This window comes from Cucurbita maxima, unplaced genomic scaffold, assembly GCF_002738345.1.
Source record: "Cucurbita maxima cultivar Rimu unplaced genomic scaffold, Cmax_1.0 Cma_Scf00006, whole genome shotgun sequence".
Taxonomy (NCBI): Eukaryota; Viridiplantae; Streptophyta; class Magnoliopsida; order Cucurbitales; family Cucurbitaceae; genus Cucurbita; species Cucurbita maxima.
In genome coordinates, this window is record NW_019272022.1 from 3,603,334 (window position 1) to 3,618,333 (window position 15,000).

Sequence of the window (15,000 nt, forward strand, 5' to 3'; positions counted from 1 at the left end):
TAAAAGTATAGTTAAAAAACCAAATTTAAATGCAAACAAAAAACAATTTAAAATCCATGTTATTGAACCAAAAAAAGAAAAAACTTTATATATAAATATTAGTGGAAATGTCTAAAAATTGAAAAGAAAAAAAAAAAACCTACAATTAAGTGTGAATAATAATGCAAGCATTTAAATTGATGAACAAAGAGAAAAGGGTATATAATTGGGAAGTGGTGAAAGAAAGGCCCTTTTTATTTGGGAGTTTTTGGTTTTGGGGTTTATATGTCAAAACAAAATAGCAACGCAGTTGGGTTTGAAAGAAATTTGGTCCTCTATTTCAAAAGGAAATATGCCTAATTCACTCCCTTTTTTTTCTTTTTATTTTTTTTATTTCCTTTTTATTTTTTGGCTTAACTGTTGGATTGGAACATTGTTTTAAATAATATGGACAAAATATAAAGTGTGTAGCATGTGCTTTCTTTTTCCTTATTCCCTATATACTTACCTACTAAATAAAGACATCCAAACCTACCATTAAATTCAAATTATATATATATATATATATATATGTGTGTGTGTGTGTGTGTGTGTGGTATTAGATAGTGTTCGTAGAATCCAAAAATTCGATCAACCCGAGCTACCCAACCCAAAATATAAAGGTTGGGGATGTGTTCGATCTTTTTTCGGTTTGGGTTCAAACCAAAAATTCAAGGTTAAAACTTTTTCTATCAAAACCCAACCAACCCGAAAATAGGGGTATAACACAACTTGGGAATGTTTAAGAATATTTTAATATTATTACGAAGATTTAAGAATATTTGAAATTTGGAAGGTTTGATATTGAAATTTTATAAAATTTTAGATATTAATATAGCATATATTATTGGTTGGGTTGGATTGGGTTGAATGAGTTAGAATGGTCGTTTTTCTTATTGTTGGGCCGGATATAATAAAAGCTTGAGCCCAAAAATTAGCGACCTAAGGAAAGGTTCGGCCCAAAGGGTTCTCTACGGCCTCATAATCCGAAAATAACTTAAAAGGCCCACTAAACTAAAGCATGAAAAGCCCATAATTCTTCTTCTTCCCTCAATTCCAAAACTCACAACACAAAAATTGTTCTTTCCACTCATCCTTTTCTTCATATCCACGGAACACTCTGAAACTAAGTAACACAAACCTCAGGATACAGAAATGGCAATGTCAATGTCAAACACCACAAAGAATTGCTTCTGTGAACCCAGAAAGCCATTCTTTTCTCCCCTCCCTCCCTTCCATCCATTCCCCATATACATAAAATCTCTCCATCTTCTGATTCCCTTTCCCAAACAACTAAACTTAAACTAATCACACCATTTTTCATGTCTTTTGCTTCATCTCGCCATACCAGACCCTCCTTCCATTTATACTGGTGCCACCAATGCCACCGGATGGTCACCCTCGCCACTGCCGGAGACCCGTCTGAGCTCATCTGCTCGCGCTGTTCAGGCCAGTTCCTCGAAGAACTCCATCTCACCCGCCCCCAATTTGATAACTCTCCCGAGACTCGTTTACTTGAAGCCCTCTCCCTGATGCTCGACCCCCCTGTTCGGCTCTTTAGACTCCCCGACCTTGACCGCCGTCGTCCGATGTCGCACCAATTCGACAATTTCGACCGACGATCGTTTAGTGATCCTGAAGGCGACGAATGGTTCCACGGGCGAACCAGGCGGCGCAATCGAAGCCTAGACGAGAGGGACAACTCCAGCCTGCTACCCCCAAATCAGAACCGGTCTCGGACTTTCATCATTCTCAGACCCACAGACCCATCTCGGCCAGTTCAGACCATAATACCACCGAGAGCAGACCCAGGAGACTACTTCACTGGACCACGACTCGACGAGCTAATCGAAGAACTAACGCAGAACGACCGGCCAGGGCCGCAGCCAGCAAGCGAGGCAGCAATAGAGCGAATCCCAACGGTGAAGATAGCGGCGGAACATTTGAAGAACGACTCGATGTGCCCAGTTTGTAAGGAGGAGTTCGAGATTGGGGAAGAAGCAAGGGAATTGATGTGCAAGCATGTATACCATTCGGAGTGCATAGTGCCATGGCTTCGACTTCACAACTCATGTCCGGTTTGCAGGCAAGAGATGCCGCCATCACCGCCGGAGAATCAAGCGGCAGAAAGTTCTGAAGATGAAGAAGGGATTGGGAGAAGATGTACCAGGTGGTGGGGTCAGTTGGTGAATAGGCCATTTCGGAGTAGATATAGGCAGCTCAGTCCTCCACAGGACCGCCACAATTCTTCCTCTAGAGATTATGGTGGCTAAAAGTATTGATATAAAATACAAGGGGTATTCAATTAAATAAAAGCTTGTATGAGCATACACTAAAGATGCAATACAATAATTAAGGGTCTCCCCAATGATGGTGTATTCTTAACAGTCATTATCTGTCTAATGGGCTGCAAAATCATGTTCAAAACTAAGCAAATATCTCAGCATCATTTCCCTATTTACCATTATTCTAAAACTTCGGGAAAAGAAAATAATTGATAATACTTTCTAGAAATAGGAAAAAAAAAACGAAAGAAAGCTACTCCATATGACAAAAAAGAAAAGTAAGGCACATAGTAAACTTGGTGATCAAGGCATCCCTACTTCTAAAGAAATTATAGGTTCATATACCTCCACTCTATATTTGATAAGGTAGTATTAGAAATAAATAGAAAATAAAAATTTAATCAAATTTTCCAAACTGGAAATAAAAACATAAGAAGTTATTTTGAAAAAGTAAACATATTTCTGGTAAAAGAAATAATATATTTTTTCAATCACAGATTCTGATTCGAGATATTCTATTTCATTCTACCTCTCTTCCTTAGCCGTTCTAATGTCAAGGGTAATGCTGCAAATAACTCGTATTTTACTTGAACTCTTTAATCTGCAGGATTGAGATTGTCCTAAAAGATTCACATTCTCCAACATACCATATCTCACACCTGATTGTGTTTGCTCAAAAAAGCATGTTCCATGTTCAAAACTAAAACATTATCCATGTTCCATTACGTGGGCAGGATGTAATTTCTATCCTATTTTATACCATCTTATGCAATAAAGATTCAAGAATAAGCATTGAAGAAAAACATGTAAATGCACGAATAGTGATAAACTAAACTAGCCTAAATGATACAAGGTACTTAGTCTATACCTTATTGGTAGATTAAAGGTTGGCGCAAATTTCAGGGGCACAAACGTGTTTGTATACCTCCTTCAAGAAGGTCGTCAAGTGCTGATATGAAACCAAAATTCATAATTCACCCTGATCATTAAAATTAAATAAATTACCTGAACCGTGCGACCCATCAGCAATACTGAGCTGGTGGTCATTATCTTAACAAAACAAAGGCCAAAGTGGGGAAACATAATCACCAGCAAATGAAATCAGATACGTTAATGAAAATAATAATAAATTTCAGAGGTGCTAAAGATGGATTATCTTATAGAGAACCAAAATCTTAAATTGTTATGAAAAATTCTACCAACAGTTTGGCACCATATCTTTTAAAATTTCTTGAACATAACTAGAGCCATTACCCGGCCTTTTGTCAGAGTTCTCTTCTTCAGTTTCAATTGGAAACACAAGCAGACAAAAATATCAGCACGTATGCTTCACTTTATGGGAAGATCCAGCATGGAACCCTTCTGTGTATGCATTGTTTTTAAATATCATCTGCAATCGTAGATGAATCACAAACCATACGAAATTTATAACCGCTTGACTCAAAATTCAAAGATCTGTAAGCAATACAAATATTTTGAACTTTGAAACGGCAAGTGTGCATGGCTCTTAAAGTTGTTTTTCGTTGCTCCCCAAGAAGCAAATAAAAAAAAACCAAGAAAAATACTCACAGAAAGATTGTTCAACTCCGAGCTAAGATGTTTCTTAATGTTGTTTGACACCACATCTCCCAACTGTTCTCCATGTTTTTTAACAGTCTCCTCTGTGAGCTGTCAAAATTGGTTCTGTAAGTTCAGAACAAGTTTGAACTAAGTGTATACTAATGCCAAGAACGGTGTTATAATAACCTCTGAAAGCACTATTGTCGATGTCTTTTCAAGAATCTCTTCGACAAATTTCTCCACATTTGCATAGGATGGTCGTGCTTTTGGTACGGCTTTGTCCTTTCCAGCTTTCACAGCAGAAGATGGCTTCACTATTTTAAAGAGAGAGACTCGTTACTTTAGCAAAGAGAAGACCATTCAGGCTGCTATATTGTGATTGAGTTCCTAAATGAGAACGAGGGAAGAGAACAACCCGTCCAATCATCATGATTAATAAACTACCAGGCATTATGAAGTATTTTATTTTCCTCAAGTATAAAACAAGAATGAATCAAATGCATTTATCTTATAAGAATACATATGAGCTTTCTTCAACATTAAGATAGCCGGCATAAGAAATTTTCTAAACATTAATAGCAGACCATAGAACAGTTAGGGTCAATCAGTTGACTCCAGATACATTATTCTGCAAGAATCATGGACGGAAAAGAAGCGGAGAGGAAATCAAATATATCTATATAAGTGTAAAATTAAACCCAAAGGCAAAACTAGAAAACCCTATACAACCTAACAGTTAGTTAGTCTAATCCGTAAGTCCTGAAGCTGAAGCAATAACATCCATGTACAATTTCATCACCTATACTAATTTGTCTCCCCTATCTTTTTGTCCTACATAAGTATAAGCTCAATATACTACCTGCAGCTGCCTTAGACTTCTTGTCCGCAACACCTTGATTTTCATTAGAACCAGGACATGAAGATGTTTTCTCTGGAGTATCGGGCACAAAGGCAGAACCAGAAGGAACAAGTCCAGCAAGATCGGGGGGTTGATCCTTTCCTACAGAAGGATTAGCCTGCAGAGAAGGAATAAAAATCAACAAATAATAAACTTTTTGGATTATCACAATGGTTACCAGATATGGATTCACCTCCAAGTCAATGTATGAAGGGTCTCTCCCGATTGATTTAAGGAACTTGTCGAGATTGGTGGTGTTAAGAGCTGGAGACATAAATATATAAAGAGAATTAGAGTCTAACTTATAATAGAGCAGGCAAAGTTCAACTGATTAATCCACATGTATGCAAGACCAAGATTCCAATGTCATGTCAGATATACATGGAAGAACTTTTCTATAATAAAAACAAGTTTTCACTTTCACAGTTATAGAGCAAGATATATGTGGGAGGCATGCGTGGTTCACAGAGACAGCCACCAAATCCAATTAAATGAAACCAGCCATCAAAATGAAGAGTGAAACACAGAATAACAACATCTGGCAAGGGGAAAGTACATAATAACATTAAAAGTCAGGTTTGGACTGTTAAAAATCTGAAGTCTCGGCAACATATGCATCGCAAGTTGAATAAAGGAAAAGAGTAAATAAGCGAAAGTGTGCCTCACATACATATTGATGTTTCATTTGACAGAGGGTGGAAGAAGCAGAATTCCTGGCTTTTAAATCCTTGGTCTAACAATAAAGCAACATCTCTGCACGAGGAAAGAGTTTACAATAACACAAAATAATAACTTCGAGCAAACTATAAAAAAAATTGATGGTTCATTCAGTCATAGTTAATGAACACAAACAAAAGACAAAAATATAATATGCTGTCTTATATTATCAAACAATCCCACTTTCCAGGTCCAACTGTTAGGAAAGGTTAGCTCTCCTTCCACCACCGGAGGATTGCACATTAGGTAAATGTTTCAAGTATTGTCCAAGTGTTAGTTACATAAATTTCTAAAAGATTTCAAAGCAACATATCAAACAGCAAACAAATATAGAAAGCTAATGAAAGTGAAAAATAAAACATGTCAAGAACAAAATTTGGGTAAACTGTTGATAGATGCGTGAAAATAAAATTCACTGCCAAGGAGTATATTAATACATTACCGTGCTGTTTTATTGATGAGTGCAAATGGAGTAACGCAACCCAACGACACCTGAGCAACAAATGAAAATAAAAATAGAAGTAATCACATGACAGCCATCTGAATAAGAATCTAGAACTGTACAATTGAAATGTCAACACCTCTGCATAACTAGCATAAATTGAATGGCATCAATTAATTGGTGCAAGAGAAAGTAACTTATGCAGTAGAAATCCTTAGAGCCATGCCAAAATGACACGACTAAATAAACGAATTAACTTCACATATCATGTTTCAACAAGGATATTGCAATTCATCGACTCCTTTAGGGTTCCCTGCATCTATTTCTTTGATGCCGATGACTTTTTGCAAATAATTAAATAGTTGAACCAAAACTGTAACTTTTTAGGATGATTACATATTGTTGATTACTTGTAAGTTAATATCCCTTGTTTCATGCCCTGAGAATGAACTAAAACTTAGTCTTTATTTCTGATAAAGTGGCTGAAGAATAATACTAATTCGTAACTATTTCTCCAAAATATCAGAAGTCTCTACAGTATTTATTGCTAATACGCCATAAGTTGTGGTATTACAGACCGTTCGTGCTTTTACCCCCAAAGTTCTAAAAAAACAGAAGATAATTAAAGAATATATAAATACAGACACACACACTTTTATGCAATCATTTCATTTCAATAATACCGAATGTAATACTTATATGAGTTACATTGGTGTCTTTTATTTAAACTGAGGCATATACCCCATGCTGCTTCACACCTTTAACCTCCTCAACAATGTTAAAATGCTTAATCTTAATTTAAATCAGATATTCTTAATTGAATTTGACTGCAATTTCACACATGCAGTCTACCTTAAAATTAAATTCAATCACGTAAGCTACTTAGTTAGAAAACACATTCACATTAATGTAAAAGGCAATAAAAAAATTTGAGTGACCACTAAGCTGGTTTATTACACATGCTTCCATGACCATAAAAATCATTGCTAATAAAACAAGGCAGGTAAAAACAATGAACTATGGCATCAGAACTGTCCAATTGGATAAAAAAAAATGAGCACATGAAAGATCCAACACAATGAAGTAAAAGAATTATTTAAGTGTGAAATCCCTGAAATGGCTATTTCTAACCTTAAGTTTCTCTCCCAATGCTTCCTCGGGAGCCATTCTCAGACCTCCTTTCCCCAAACCAAGTCTTGCAGATAGAACTGCATGACTAAAATTGACCGTGAATCACATCGCACCATAAATACATGATCATAGACATTGTATCTTCAAGAAACCCATCATAAACGAACATTAACGGACAAGATTGACCCTTCATAAGAAAAAGTTTAAAAACAAATCACAGCCATTAGTAAAATGTACAGACCTTTCAGGTCCACTTTGGTCTGTGACAATGCTGAAACTACATAGTATCTATTCTTTTTGTCCTGCCAATGCGCGGAAAATATTGCAGACGTTAAACCATACGTTGTAATATAGAATGCAATACTCTAATAACTAGAATTATGGGGCAGAAACAGTTTGTTCAGAAGTCTACCTTCAAAAACAGATTCTTACTGATACCACCCCCCAAATTTCCAACATATTTTGCCTGATGAAGATTCAAAAAAACATGCTTCCGTTAACTTATATATTAAAAAAAATTAACAATAGAATGACAAGGATGATTTCATTCGTTTGTTTCATACAGAATTACCTGAGCTTCAACTGTCAATACAGCCGGATGTTCGTACTTGGAAAAATCAATTTGAAGATCCTACAGAGCATTCTTAATTGCATTAGCGAGCGAAAATGAGACAAAAAGAAAAGAAAAAAAAAAAAAAAAAAAAAGCAAACACACATAATATAATCATCTGAATTCAATCGGTAACGACAGATAATTAAGCAAAGAAGCACATAATCTAGCGGCAGTACATAAACTATAAATTTCGATAGAAACAAAAGTAAACTTCTGCCACTCTGTTATCAGCGCTACTCCAAGCAAGTAAATTATGACGTCAATCTCAAAACAAGAAGAATCAGCAGAGTTCTACAAAAACTCAACCACAGGTCTCTAACATTCAATCACGAGAAAAGAAACCTATTCTCCGAAGTACAGCACGAATAGTAAAACTTAATCAATCGAAATTGAATAAAATTGAATAAAATAGAACAAAAGGAGCGAGAAATCCAAGGACCTGCAACAGCGCAAGCAACTCTTCCCTGGTGTAAACCTCCTTAGCCATACTGAAGCAGAAAACTCGAATTCAGCGCAAAGAAGTCCGCCGGATAGAGAAGAACTTTAGGACGAAGGTCTTAACCAAGATGGAACGCCGGCTGTAGTGAAAAATCAAACTAGTACGAATCCATGACCCCATCGCTGATTTGGGCTTCACCTTGCACTGTTGGATCTACGGGTCCAAATCGATCAACAACCGAAACCCTAACCACCACATGGACCCCCGTTGGGTGGAATCAAAGCCTGATAGAGCTCGTAATGGAGACTATATTCTTGGCAAAAACGCGTCAAAGCCTGGCCCATTGGATTTTATAATTCTTTATTATATTTTAAATATATTAAAACTTCTCAATTTAATCTTTTCATAAAAAAAAAAACAAAAGGTTAATTTCACTTAATTATTATATTTTTTAATATTTAAGCAGACATCTTAATTTTTTTCTAATTTTTTATTTTTTTATTAAATTATAAATTTATATTCCAATTTAGTCTAAACAAAAGGTAATAATTTTATTTATTGCAAACCTAAAGTCCACTTATTCCCTTTAAAAGTTGAATAAAAATAAATAAATAAATCAGACTTTTAAAATTTTAATATTCTTTTTATGCAATTTTTCAAATTTAAAACACGCAGTCATTCAATTAGCCAGCAAAATTTTCAACCCGAGCGTGTAATATAACCTAAAATTTAAATAAACCGACCCGAATTCACCATAAAATTGGTCCTACATTAATTTTTTTTTTTTTTTTTTTTTTTTTTTTTTTTTTTTTAGAACAAAATGGAATATNGCTTGCAACAAATATGCAGCTAAATTAATTAAAGAAGGAGAGCGACATTTGCTTGTACTCAATTTTGTGTTTGATTTCCTTTGTCGATATAATATAATATAATATATTTTGTTTTATTTTATTTTTATCCAATAAAACAAATTAATAAGTTCTCCAGCAATACTCATATACTTGGTTTTGATTGGATGAATATAATGTTCTAGGTCGTGTTTTTATGTCATATCATGAAAATAAAATTTCAACCATTTAATTTATTTTTTTTTTTAATAGAGTTTGCAAGTGGAAAATATAAAATATTAATTAATTAGTTGATTATATGAAATTAAATTTCTAAAAACTCATAATATATTTAATAATATAATATTTAACCTAATTTCTAAAAACTCAAATGTCACAACAATAGGTGTCTAAGGACTAAATTTTAAGTCACTTGCATGACAGTGTGCACGAGAGGACAACACATGTCCTTGCTAATGCAACGAACCTAAGTGGGTGTTGCATGTGGGGAAGCAATGTTTAATGCCCAAATAGACATGCATTGAGCCCGTGGGTTTAGGGTGCAGCTCGTGTTCAAAGACTCGTGGTTTGCAGTGTCCTACAACTCACACCAAGTATCGCCTTTCGCTACGTTCTTCGTCGATGTAAGTGTCGAGATGTCAGTTGTCGAGTGTCAATGTGAATAATACGACAAAAATGATTGACCTATATATATATATGGCATATGGCTAAACAAATTTTAAGGAAGTTAATTAAAATTCTTCAATATTCAAGAAAAAAAAACTCAGGAAATTAAAGTTTTACCATTAATATATAATTATAATATAATCAACAATTAATACTTTAATTACTCATTACATAAAGTTTCATCACAAAACCAACACTCTGAGAGATTTCTTGGGGAAAAAAACTCTAAATCTCAAGAGGTCGTTGGTTCGAGTCTGAATCAAACACACCAAAGAGATAAATAAATAAATATTTTTGGTCACTGTCAGTAATATCTTCACAAATTTAAGAAGATTTTAAACAAGAAAAAAAATAATATAATGTAATTTTTTTTTTTTTTTTTTTTTCCTCTTCAGCAGAAGCTCCACAATCTGATGTCGCTTTCTTCCTCGTAAAAATCGGGAATTTCGGCCGCCGGAATCGAACCGAAATCGAACCAAGCTTCGGTGAGCATTTGGTCAATGAATTTCGGCGACTGAAGGGTATCAAAGTAATTGCACCATGAATCCATCTCCGCCGTCGACGGATCGATTTGATCGTAGACACCATCGGACGACACGGTGATCGACGCTTCATCGTCCGGAAGATCGGAGGAGAGAGACGGGGACGAGACGGCGGGGGATGGGGGTGTGACAACGGCGGAGGAGACATTTTCCCGGAAGCCATTAGCGGCAGCGGCGGCGACACGCTGGATGGACTTAGGAGACATAATGTCGGCATCGGAGGAATCAATATGGTGGTGTAAGCGGCGGAAGTGGCAGTGATCGGAAATTGAAATAGAGTTAGCAATTTCCGGGAAGTTAAGGCTAGCAGAAGTGCCTTTGAGACATAAAAGAGCCGCGTCGTAAGCACGCGCCGCAGCTTCCGCCGTCGAATAAGACCCTAACCAAATCCTCGTCTTTTGATTCGGCGCTCGAATCTCCGATACCCACGACCCCCAACTCCTCATTCTAACACCCTTATACTTCTTTTTACACGGCGGCGCCGCCACAGGAAACGATTCCGCCGCCGTCTTCTCCGATTTCTTCACCATTTTTTCACAAGGGAAGTGTTTGTGAGAGTGGTTTGATTATGAAAAACGTGATGGTCAAGTGAAGGAAAGGGCTAAAGGGTCTGAGATTTATAAGGAAATGAAATTCGAGTATGGATCTCTAAATGGCTTATCTCTTAGTCAATCAAGTAGGGCTCACAACACATGCAAGAATGGGGGACATGTGCGTTGAAATGACTATTTTACCCTTCAAAATCCTCAAATTTTACATTATTTTTACAAATATTATGTCCGTTTTAAATATAAATGTTTTATTGGATACCGTAAGAGTTGAATTTTTCACTGTCACGGAATTCTATTTACAAAGAGTCAAACTTTGTTATAAAAAATAATAATAATAATAATAAATTTTAACTTTCAGTTAGAAGACCAAGAAAATATCTTTAATTTCATATTAAATTCTTATTCTAGAAATCCAGGGGCTTACCATGTGCTATTCAACACTAACGCATAACCCTCCCCCAAACAAAACCAACTTAGAAGGGCAAAAATGTAATTTCAACGAACAAATTTACATACGTAAGAGACAAAAACATACCGTAAGAGTTCCCTAACTTCCCATATTTTGAACCGATTGCAAAATTAACGTTACGTTTAGAAATGTAAGCTTATCTCAAGAGATCAGAACTTTATGAGAATCCGATTTAAAAAATATGAGGAATCCCATTTTACAAGAGGGAGTGGGCGAGAGTTTGCAACGTTAGTTGAACGGAGTCGGAAATAGAAATTATGTTTCCCGTCTCTACCCTTGCTCCCACCCGCTAATCTTATATTATATTTATTATTATAAAATATAATTGAAAATAAAATTTTAATTTTCAAAAAAGGGAGAAAGAGAAGGAAAAAAAAAAAAAAAAAAAAAAAAAAAAAAAAAAANGCATGGAGATATGATTTAAAGGATACAGATCAGCTTCACGTCTAGTCATCTTGTTGACCACTTCTTTACCGTGAATTCTCAAGCCTGGGTCGTCCAGGTAACCGGCACGCTGCATCATTACTCCCTTCCGGTCTCCTCTTTCTCGTCCATCATAAGATTGAGACGCACCAACACCTATCGGAGGAGGTGGTTGGCCAACAGGAGAATACTCACCGGCCTCAGCTAATGACAGATGCTCCCTTTTAAGTTTTCGCCTCTTGGAGGTGGCAGAACCGTCCATGTCCTCCTTCAAAAGGTTTGCCTTTTCCCTCTCCCTCTCCCTATCCCTGTCATCAGCCTACATGCAAAAAGGAAAAAAAAAAAAAAAAAAAAAAAAAACTGAAACTGAAAGACGCGGAGTGTGATGGAGTTCGAACCAACAGCTGTTGCTCCACTGTCATGCATGCAGCTGAAAAAACGCGTTTTACAACATCGCTTATCTTTTAGTAATTTTAATTTCTTTTTTTTTTATTTATTTAATTTAATAAATTTAAACAAAAATAAAAAGGAAAATAAAAGAATGACGTCTCAACCGTTTTTTAAAAACTGCTTACGGAGGGATGACTTGACTTTCTTACCAATGAATATATTAATAATAAATGGTGTGAGGCCAAGTTGTAAATTTCAGATTCTGATGGGTACGTACGGCCAATCAAAATCATAAAACGCCTCTGTTTATTGTAATTAGATTAAAGTGTAGGGGTTCTTTTATAAAAAGAAAAATTTGAGGGGGGAAAAAATAAAACGCCAAACAGGAAGCTTTTTATGGAAAATGACGTGCTTTCCAAGGTGGGCCTATGAATAAATATGCTTTACCATATTTAAATTTTAATTATCAATATAATAAATATGATTTTAAACAAAAATAAAAATAAATAATTCTAGTTTATTATCTTCCCCAACCAATGTGGAACATCACAATCTATCCCTTTCGAGACAAGCGTCCTCGCTTGCACTCTTTTCTTTCTTCAATTGATGTGGGATCATCCCAAATCCACTTCTCTTTGGGGTCAGCGTTGTTACTGACACACCGCCTCGTGTCTACCTCATTCGAGACCCAGCGATGGATCTGAGTCGTTATACCAACCCAACTTGAATTATGTTGTGAAATTTATTCAAATTAAACTCTAATAAATTAATTATTTAAAGTCGAAAATATAAAATAAAAACAGAAACCCACACGAAGCTTCCAGTTTCTCACTCAAAAAAGGAACTTTTTTATTTTTTTCAAACTTACAGCTTAGATATAAATAATTGATTGGATGCCATTTAATGACGAGTTATTTAAAACAATAATAATAAATTGAAGTACCATATGTTTATATATACATATATTTCGTTTAATGTAATGATTGATTTGACGAAAAATATATATATATTTTTAATATAATGTTATATATAGCCGTCGGGACCCACTTGACAACTAGTACCTCGGATTTGTACGTTTTAGAAAATTCAAAAAGGTTTTATTTTATTTTAACTAAATATTAATCCAATTTCCAGCACGAAAATTGTAAAATATATTTAATTTTTTTAAAAAAAAAGGAAAATGCCTCAAAATACAACTACAAGATATCGGCTAATATCTATAAATATATTGTTGTTTATATGCCAGAACGTCAGCACGTCACAAATATTTGAAAAAAAAAACATTATCATAACTACTAAATTATTTGAATATTTTGAATTTCCCCGCATTTTATTTTATAATGTGTTTCTGCCCGGGGATCGTCTCGATTCATCATTGAAATCTGATTGGATGAAATCCTCGGTTATCTATTCGATCTTTATTTTAGAGCTTTGAAGTCGGGTTGGTATTGTGTATACATAACGTATACTTTTGATACTATCGCAAGAGGTTTTCATTGTCATTTTTCAGTTACCCCCGAAGGTTTAGTTGACATATCATATGTTTTATAAAAGTGTTAGGTTACTGCAAGATGCTTTATAAGTCGTACTTGGTTATATCGATCTTAATCTCATAACTATTTTTATTGTTGAACTCATTGCATATATGTTACCAGGTGAATGAAGTAGCTCGATCGATTTGGGTACAAATGTTAAGTAGGTAAAAACACACCGTAGACAGCAAATTAAATATTTAAAGATTCGAGCTTCATCACTCTAAAAGTCAATAGTTTGATTCTTATCTTATAGTCATTCAACCAAAACAAGAAACACGACAATATCTTATATGACATTATATTTAAATCTCACGAACCTATTTTGCACTTCTAAAATGTAAAAGGATATTTTTGTAATTCAACAATTGAAGTAAACGATCTAATCATTGACCATTGAAATTGATAGTTCTTATGTTAGTCATTGAGCAACAAAAGGATAGAGATGATCGTCTAGGTCTATTATCGTCTAAACAAAAAAACTACTCTAGCTCAGTGTCACGGTCATACTTGTCTAAGGCGTGTTGTCAATGATCGCTTGCACGTTGCATGTCAAACCCCTTGCGTGTCGTCTAGGTCTATTATAAGAGGATGCAACTAGTCGTCAATTCTTCATAGCAGGAGTTATATGCTATATATAAGCTCTCATGGCTTTGCTTTGGGCTTTCCAAAAGGACTCATACCAATGGAGTTAGTATTCCTCACGTATAAACCCATGATCATTCCCTAAATTAGCCGATGTGGGACTTTTATCATCCAACAAGAGGCAGCTTAGGTACATGTTGTCAAGCCGAACACGACATGATTTCAAGTTGGCAGACTCACTTAGTGGTGAGAGTGAGTGACGCATAATCGCTTACAAACGTCTCACGAGAGTGCGACTGTGACGTACAACAAACGAGGTAGTTCCTATGTCATCGTCGAAAATCTCTCAGTGAAAAGACTTTAGGATAAGCGGCTAAAACAAACAAAAAGACACGACCCAACCGGTTGAGGAGAGTTTTGAAAAAAATATGATAGGTAATAAATAGATATTATTAAATTTTGGAATATGATAATTTTGTTACTCATCCGTACTGACGACATATTTTGTGTCTGAAAATGTGGAGGTGTGAGTGTACCCTAAAGTTTTAATAAATGAAATCCAAACCAGCTGTCACGTCATAGTCATAGGATATTTCATTTAATATATAAATATTATACTGTCGTTTTATTTCCCTAAGAAAAGTACATAAGCTAAACAAACAGTGTCGTGAGTCCGTACACAGTTGTCAAATAAATAATAAATAATTAAATTTCACATTCCTAAACCCCAATTTAAAATATTTTATTTAAAATTAATTATATTTGCCTTTTCGTCTCACATGTTGTCGCCACCTCGGTTTTGTTCCTCGAAATTAGTTTCCGTAGTGGGAAATTATTTAATTTAATTTAATGTAATTAAAATAATTAATTTGAATCTTGGAAATTAAATTT

At 35.1% G+C, this 15,000-nt stretch overlaps 3 protein-coding genes across 4 annotated transcripts; 1 reads left to right on the plus strand and 2 right to left on the minus strand.

The window, feature by feature from the left end:
* Positions 1–1,113: 1,113 nt before the first annotated feature.
* On the plus strand, positions 1,114–2,409 carry LOC111480302 (E3 ubiquitin-protein ligase RZF1-like). Its single transcript, XM_023125264.1, has one exon. It carries the CDS (start codon positions 1,341–1,343, stop codon positions 2,289–2,291), a length of 951 nt encoding a protein of 316 aa, XP_022981032.1. The 5' UTR covers positions 1,114–1,340; the 3' UTR covers positions 2,292–2,409.
* Positions 2,322–8,337, minus strand: LOC111480300 (prolyl-tRNA synthetase associated domain-containing protein 1). Of its 2 annotated transcripts, XR_002717777.1 has the most exons (13): positions 8,104–8,337; positions 7,623–7,682; positions 7,464–7,517; positions 7,293–7,353; positions 7,052–7,128; positions 5,921–5,970; positions 5,432–5,514; positions 4,955–5,025; positions 4,723–4,879; positions 4,050–4,177; positions 3,873–3,971; positions 3,558–3,693; positions 2,322–3,353 (listed from the first exon to the last, which is right to left on the minus strand). XR_002717777.1 is itself a non-coding variant. In XM_023125261.1 (12 exons), the coding sequence occupies exons 1-12, from the start codon at positions 8,149–8,151 to the stop codon at positions 3,619–3,621; spliced, it is 963 nt and encodes a 320-aa protein (XP_022981029.1). In that variant the 5' UTR covers positions 8,152–8,336; the 3' UTR covers positions 3,389–3,618. The 2 variants fall into 2 exon arrangements, 1 of the variants encoding a protein (XP_022981029.1); XM_023125261.1 differs by lacking the exon at positions 2,322–3,353 and having other exon boundaries at positions 3,389–3,693; positions 8,104–8,336.
* A 1,418-nt stretch (positions 8,338–9,755) lies between these two features.
* Positions 9,756–10,764, minus strand: LOC111480314 (ethylene-responsive transcription factor ERF014-like). The gene has a single exon (XM_023125285.1). The coding sequence runs from the start codon at positions 10,687–10,689 to the stop codon at positions 10,009–10,011; it is 681 nt and encodes a 226-aa protein (XP_022981053.1). The 5' UTR covers positions 10,690–10,764; the 3' UTR covers positions 9,756–10,008.
* Between the last annotated feature and the right edge of the window lie 4,236 nt (positions 10,765–15,000).

Bases quoted from the DNA above. Each gene is read 5' to 3' on its own strand.
- LOC111480302 (XM_023125264.1), top strand. From the start codon at position 1,341: ATGTCTTTTGCTTCATCTCGCCATACCAGACCCTCCTTCCATTTATAC.
- LOC111480300 (XM_023125261.1), bottom strand. From the start codon at position 8,151: ATGGCTAAGGAGGTTTACACCAGGGAAGAGTTGCTTGCGCTGTTGCAG. The intron at 4,880-4,954 runs GTGAATCCATAT...CCTTCTCTGCAG, and splicing joins CTTCATACATTGACTTGGAG to GCTAATCCTTCTGTAGGAAA. The intron at 4,178-4,722 runs GTAGTATATTGA...TCTTTAAAATAG, and splicing joins GAAGTCTAAGGCAGCTGCAG to TGAAGCCATCTTCTGCTGTG.
- LOC111480314 (XM_023125285.1), bottom strand. From the start codon at position 10,689: ATGGTGAAGAAATCGGAGAAGACGGCGGCGGAATCGTTTCCTGTGGCG.